This window comes from Amia ocellicauda, chromosome 4 (genome assembly GCF_036373705.1).
Source record: "Amia ocellicauda isolate fAmiCal2 chromosome 4, fAmiCal2.hap1, whole genome shotgun sequence".
NCBI classification, from domain to species: Eukaryota; Metazoa; Chordata; class Actinopteri; order Amiiformes; family Amiidae; genus Amia; species Amia ocellicauda.
In genome coordinates this window covers 14,923,359-14,930,859 of record NC_089853.1, presented here as the reverse complement: position 1 = coordinate 14,930,859, position 7,501 = coordinate 14,923,359, and the positions used below count along the sequence as shown (strand labels likewise).

Here is a 7,501-nt window from a genome sequence, read left to right as displayed (position 1 = left end):
ATAGCAATAATAATCAGCAGAGCCCTACATGTTTAATGGATAGAGGCAAGTGTTATTTTGTGGCATTCATTACCAATTGATACTGAAAAAATCTGGAAAGACTGTTTATAAACGTATTGCTAAAATCAAATCAAAGATCTGAATCAGTTTATTTTACTTTGCATTTCCTGTTAGCTGTGTAGTTATATGTTTTGCAGGCTATTGTTCAATTTGTTCATTTTATATGTTATAGCTCAATGTGGGTACCATGCATCTTATGGAAAGATGTCCCAGTCAAATAAACATAACAAATACATGTTTGAATAATAGAGGGACATGGAATCATTATAAAGCCAGTTTTGTAGCCACATACCCGGCCAACACCCAGAACATTAAAGCTGAGACACATGGTAATTTCAGAGAAATTTATTTTAAAACAAAGAGACCCAAGATAAATAGCATAAAAATTGAGTCAAATGTATCATATACAGATGTAATTAAAAGTTTTTACACTCAGCATTGGAAATAATGATATTTAGTGATTAATTTAATAAATACAACTATGTAAATATTTTGACTGCCACTGCATATACATCACCAGGTGTTTACACACCTCCCTGTATTTATTCAGTTCAATCACATGGAAACTTGTGAATGAGTGTTCAGTAAACTCTGAAAATATATTATTGATAATAGGTGATGGATAATGAAACAATATGAATTTAAATCAAATCACTAAATAACTTTCAATTGATGGTTGTGAATACATTCAACTAGAACTGTATATGCAGATTACTATTATTGAACACAACCAAACTGAGAGGCAATCCACAACTAAAGAAAGTGACAGTTAAGAATATTTTATTACAAAAGAGTACACTACAGAAACAAACAAAGAATCACGTTGTCCTTCCCTGTTTCAAACACAGATATCTTCAGTTTTTTACCGGGTTTTAATGTTTGAGTAATTTCAAAGTTATGTGCTGACAGCAATATCATTTTACTTGATAATTTAAACATTACAAATCAATAAGTTAATATTAAATGTAAATTAAAGTATATAATAATGTGGAGTTTCTAAGCCCCCGTCTTTAAATAAAAAAGAAAAGTAAAAGAAATGCATTGAATAAAACAGAAAAGTAAAACACAATTATAATTCATCTAAGGTTGCAATACTAGGACTATATAACATCTATCAGGGAAGAAGAGGAAGGGAGAATGAAAATAGAAAAAGTCAAAATTTGCTGTTGCAAAATTTGCTAATCTGGTACTTTTCTGATGGAGTTGACCAACTGAGTTACTGACTGATCACACTGTAACTGTTCAAATACATGCAGCACAGTTTCAAGCAGTTCCAGCTAAACATGGAGCGAAGCAGGAAAAGAGAGGCGAGGAGTGGAGGAGAAAGGAGAAGGAAAAGAAAAACAACAACCCATTTAGAAAAGTGTCACATGGAGCATTCTGAGTTGTGACCTATATAAGACATGGGATAATATAGTATTTAGTCTCTTGTGAATTTGGGGTTTTACCATCCAGGGAATGCTTGGACTCTGGTGTGATGGAGAAGTGGAGAAGTAGAGGAATCAGGAGGTGAAGGTAGGAGGAGGGGGAAGATGGAGGGAGGGGGGTGTGCAGCACAGAACAGGGCTGCTCTTTCTTCAGTCCTCCAAGTGTTTTTTGTTTTCTTTTGTTTTTTATCTTCTGAAGAGTCTCATGAAGTTGTCGTAGCCCTCATCCCCAAAGAAGTCATAGGAGCCGCGGACGTTGGCCAGGTGCACAATGCCCGTGACAAACAGCACGATGATGAGGAGGGGGATGATGATATTCCATCCAGAGGCCAGGATGTTGTACCACTTGGCCTTGTTGGAATAATCCCGGGCGGCCCTGAGATCCCCAAGGACCTTCTGGTCTCGAGCCTAGGGAGTCAGAGAAAGGTATCAGAATATCTTATATACACCATATATACAACCAGTCGATTTCCCTACCACCTTATTACAGGAGTTGTAGCATTGAGCTGAGCTGATTAACAATTTATGATTCAAAATTGGAATGAATAAAAAAAAAGAAACCCTTAACACTTTGTCTTTGAATTATACTACAGATATTAAAACCATGTTGTGCAAGGGCTGGGGCTTGTGGGAAATAAGACATAAAGGGAATCAGACATCCCTAGAAACTACTAGAAAACAAATGTCAAGTTCTCCATCGTACCCTTTTTATTGCTCTGCTTAGGTCCTGGCAAGAACACAATTTCCGTAAAGACTCCCTGGTAAGATAGAGCCAGTGTTTGACCGCAAACATATTCACAGGTTCCTGCTGGGTGCCCACACATAAATCACGGTCAGAATCACCTCAGGACTTGAATGTGGCTTTGAGGCATCCTATTTGCCAAGCTGGCACTGTGGGAACCTTTAGAGGCTGCCTCAAGATGCAGCAGAGAGCCCAATGTGTTTAAATAGACACCACAGCACCAGCCGAAGCAATGCAGTATAATTTGAATATGAAGGATATTAGGAGTATAGTGTGACCAATATGCAGATTTGTTAAATAAAAAAATCTCAAATTTACAAGCCAGCCAAGTATCTGAAGAAAATTTGAATATTGGAAAACGCAGCAGTAATGCACATTATTCAAAATGTAAGTGTTAATTACTCCTTTTTAAAGAGAAAATACAAATTAAAATTGGTAAAAATGATCAAATCATAATTATATGACGCTGGGTGCTTCTCCTTTAGACTCCTAATCAGGAATCACTCCTGGTGCTCAGTAATTAAAACCATGCTATTCCTAACCACTAAGTTATTCTCACGAAACCCCCCAATGCCTGTTTTAATTAGTACTATGTATACAATATCAACACAACTTATATACATGCTCACCTCAACTCTACCACTCACATCTGTTCAATAAATAGAAGTATAGTAAAAGATAAAGTACGTAAAAGTATCTACAGGAATATTTTTCTCTTGTTAGGGGAAAAATATATTAAAGTCTAAACTTGGTATAGTAGACTTAGTGGGAGGCTCAGTCTTGGGGCCTCATTAAAACAGAAAATAACTTTTTTCTTCTCTTCTCTATAATAATCTTGGTCCTTTAAGCATACTGAATGTAAATAACACAAAAAGACAGGGGCAACAGCCTTGTACTAACATAAACAACAAGAAAAAGGCTGCAATTACAGCATGATCAAAAGGTGCACTGTTCTCTCCATTCAAAGCCTGAACTTAGCCCTTCACATAGCCAGAGGCATCTCCAAAGTCCAAATTTGATCTTGCTCTGTTGCTGCAGTCCAGTCTATCAAATAATAAATGCATATATGACATCCTTATCTCAGTGTTTGAAGCAACGTCCACTACACATTATAGATGTGGCAGCATAGATACCCACAAATAATATGCCATAAGTTAAACAGGTTGTTAAAGGTAATAAGGGCTTTGAAAATATGTTCAATTACCATTTACAAAGTAAATGCAAGAGATAGTCGAGCAATATAGTCCAGGGATAAGCAGATGCACTCCTCCAGGTTTTAGGTATACTATTCAATTAGCAACTGGTTAATACCTGGAATTGATGGGCAGTTTGACTTACCATCTGAATAATTAACTCAATTACATCATTAAGCACAGTAAACCAAATACCCCACAACCCCAGAGGTCTGGTGGTGTCCATCCATGGTGTAGTTTGGAAAACGCAATGTAGTCCGACAGTGTGGTAAGCCATACCAGCAATGATAGATTACTAGCCTAGGAAAGTGGCCAGCATACAACATGAAAGTTACTGGCAGTTGTATTTATTTTGGTCAGTTGAAAATTCATTAATAGCAGCCCTCCTCGTCATTTAACAGAGAGAAGAAAGACGATACTGTGTAATAAAGACTCTGCGATTACATGTCTCTTGAAGGATGTACCTATTATTGAGCCCAGAGATTAAATTAATTTCTTTCCCATAGAAAAATGTGTCCTGGCACAAACCATTTGAGGTTTTTGGGTCTTGTCCCATGCTTATTCTACACAATTCTTGGGGCTTAAAATAGTTGAAACATCTAATTTCTGTGGTGCTCTACACTTAACTTTATAGTACAGTTAGTTTTTTATGTATACATGGCATTGTTGGCATCAGTATTGCCATGCAGAGACTTTACAGCATCCAATTTAATTCAAGTCAGGTGACTTTTTTTTTTCAACTCCTGGGATTCCTGAAAATGCAAGATATTTATTTATTTATTTATTTATTTATTTATTTAAGAATCCAGACATTTCTAGTATCACACACTCAGTACTAGACTATGCTATCTTAATTTCTCATATATTATCAGCCTTACAGGTCAGTCCACATCAATTAGAATGAAACAAGCACTTCTCTCTAACAGAAGAGAGTTAAAGAGCTCACAACATTCTAGTGTGTCTGCATATAAGTAATACATTGACACCTAGGGCTGTATGGGAGAAGGTACAATTGAAACATTTGTTTGTCTGGTTGACTTGGGGACCCCAGTGCTAGTCCTGCATGTTGACGGTGACTTAATCAGTTCTTAACTGGCTTCTTAACTGCCTAATTCAACCGATTATTGTCCTGAAAGTACCAGTTTTCCTCCCTCTCCACAGTTCTGACTGTGTCAGTGATTAAAAGCTTGTTAGCTATCAGAACTAGGATGTATGACTTGTATTCTATATTAACTGTATATTTTACCTATGCACTTCTGACATGGGGGATTGGGGATCTCTGATTTAGGCCAGTTCTTGAAGGATTCTAAGAAATCTGCCTCAGCAAGTGTAGGTTGGCTAGCTTGTTCCTGACACCCAAAAACGTCAGCGACTTCTATGAGGCAGCACAACTATTCCTCACAGCTCCTGTCTGCATACATGATAAAATGTGGGACGGCTGGGACCACAGCGCTGGTCACAGGCCCCACAGTCGGGTTCTGAGGAGTGGTTATGGAACAAGGACGGCTGGTTTATGGCCTGCACTCTACACGCCGCGCCTGGTAGTTCTCAAAGTGTTTGCTGTCTGCAAATCATCACATGAGAAATAGTCTCCTTGTTCTTAGAGGTGGAATGGTCTGTAATGCCATGTCTGAGAGAGGTCCCTCCATGTCTCGCAGCTTCTAATTTGCTCTGCAGACTCTCAGTCTCTACTAAACATGCCAATTATATTTTCTGGCTAAATGGCAAGCACCCTCCCGCACTGCATAACTTAAGCCTCACAACACTTAGCAATGGAGACTCCCATCATGCACGTCCTGATCTCTTCGATCTTTGCGGTCATGGCATTGTGTCTTCCCTGGCTGGATGAGAGACTAGATCAATTATGACAGAAGAGCATGGTGTTTCCTTTAAGGAAAGTTTTTGCTAACAATGTATTCACCTCATCAATCCCAGCATCCGTTTTTTATTATTAAATGCATTCAAAATAAATTATAATAAATAGCAAAACCTATATACATGGCATTTTCAAAGACAAAAGCCACTCAACAAGACAACTGCACTGTAAACTTTGAACAAGGATGGTGTCATAGATGTACATTTGTGCTGAAATTAAGAATTTGAGGAGGTAACTGAAATGGGACAAGTTTTTCAGTTTCTTATACATGAAAACACATATCTTTTGTTGAAATGTAAAAGGTAGGCTGATCACTTTTCAGTTTTTCAGGGATTAGGTATGGAGTCCTGCAGATTGTTTTCAAGCATACAGTCTCTCATACAAATAAAATGAATATCAATGAAAATATCAATGTATCTGAGTCTATTCATGAAACTGTTCTACACTGTAAAAAGGAAAGCAGGAACAATTTCAGATAATTTTATTTTATTTTATTAGGAAGTACAATATCCTTTTTTGTTTCACTCTACTTCCTGGACTAAAAACATCATCCTGTGCTCCAACCAGAAACAACTCTCCTTTATATACAATTTAGGGTCTGCAGAGTGGCTCAGGACTGAGTCTGCTAAATTTGATTTCCCATGCAGTCAGTGCACAAGGGTCCATGTACTGATTTGGAGGGTCTCTTCAGCGAGCCACCCATCAGGGACTCTTGGAGCTTATGGAGAGCCTGCAAGCCCTGCAGTATTTTCAGTCACCGCCGCTTCACTCCTCCCTAGAATAATCGAGCTCTACTGTTTGTGCGGTGGCATTCCCATGGTGAACAGAAGAGAATGGCTTTGGCAGAAAAACATATTGCAGAGCGCATGTAAGCATATGTGTGAGCTGCCAAACATCTCTCCCAGGATAAACACAGGAGCCAATTAACAGTTGGCAAATCTAAATCACGAGGGTACGAGAGAAAGAACAACTGGCAAACTCCAAACAAATTAAATATTGAATATATACCCACACACACCATAGACACAGCTAAACAAGTTATCTTGGAAACTTGGGGAAAATATTGCCTTGTCCCCCTTTGGCCAGGTAAGCTGTACTATTTTGTGTGTTTTGTCTCCTGCTTAGATATCCACAATCCACATTAAAAAAAAAAAAAAATCTGGGGGAAAAAAAGGCAACTCTTACCTTGACTGAGTAAACAAGGGCGAAGAATCCTAGGCAGCAGAAGTTGACATAGAGGGTGTTGCAGAGAGACCAGATCAGGTAGTCTTTGGGGGGCTTTGCATTAGGTCCCATATTGATCACGGTAGAATTGGCAGGTTTCTCAGCTGGTTTGCTGGTGCTCAAGGGAGTGTAGTCAGAGGGGCATGTATAGGTAGTGTTATCCATGCTTTCTGCTGTATGAGCCTTGAAGTGTACGCTGTCTGTTCAGATCCAAAGGGAAACATAAGCAGCTGTGGCAAAGGGGTTGAGTTTTATACCGGACAGGCCAAGAGGCGGTCTCCTGTGTCCAAGGCGCTCAATGGCAGGGAGCTGTATATTTAGCTATTCCACATGGCTGGACCAGAAAGGCTGTCATTACGTGGTTTGGGCTTCTTAGGAGTGCTCCCCTCCCCTCCAATTTGAGGGGAGGACTGGCTGTGTTGGCTTCAAGAGTCCCATGCTTGATCGGGTAGTGGCTCTTCTAAACCGCATTGAGGTGTGTTGGCTTTGATGTGGGCCTCATTAACCACGTTTTCCAGCAAAGCGTCTAAAAAAAGAAATTAATTTGAAGTCTCTCGCCGTATGTTTGTTGGTGGACAGTGAGCGAATGGAGCGAGAGTCTTAAATCACGGTAATTTTGACACGCCAGTTCTGCGCTCCCATTCGTTTTCTTTTGCCATACACCCTTAACCAGGCCGAATGTAGGCTGTTGTCACAACATCAAATTCAAATGAAGGGTTGCTTCAACGTGTCATTTCCCACACCACAGCAACAAATCAAAACATCGTTGTTCCTGTGATTGCAAAATAGTTAAAAACCATGAGAAAAATGTAAAATAAAAACAATGTTTGCATACAATTAGGTTCCCTGTGCTTTGACTTAAGGATTGTTCCTGCTTTTCAGGAGTGATCAACACTTCAGACACATCTACATATTCAGGGAGTACTATAATACGAGTATAATGTTCGGCTGTTATAAGAAAAAATAGCAACTCCACAGA

The 7,501-nt window shown here is 39.0% G+C and overlaps 1 protein-coding gene across 1 annotated transcript; it reads right to left on the bottom strand.

Moving 5' to 3' along the window:
- Nucleotides 1–390: 390 nt before the first annotated feature.
- Nucleotides 391–6,725, bottom strand: LOC136748866 (interferon-induced transmembrane protein 5-like). Its single transcript, XM_066702896.1, has 2 exons — nucleotides 6,484–6,725; nucleotides 391–1,895 (listed from the first exon to the last, which is right to left on the bottom strand). Exons 1-2 carry the CDS (start codon nucleotides 6,685–6,687, stop codon nucleotides 1,674–1,676), a joined length of 426 nt encoding a protein of 141 aa, XP_066558993.1. The 5' UTR covers nucleotides 6,688–6,725; the 3' UTR covers nucleotides 391–1,673.
- Nucleotides 6,726–7,501: the final 776 nt, after the last annotated feature.

What these genes read in the sequence shown, in the direction of transcription:
- LOC136748866 (XM_066702896.1), bottom strand. Translation starts at nt 6,687, where the DNA reads ATGGATAACACTACCTATACATGCCCCTCTGACTACACTCCCTTGAGC. An exon ending in CCCTTGTTTACTCAGTCAAG is followed by an intron (nt 1,896 to 6,483) that starts GTAAGAGTTGCC and finishes CTGACTCCCTAG; the next exon opens with GCTCGAGACCAGAAGGTCCT.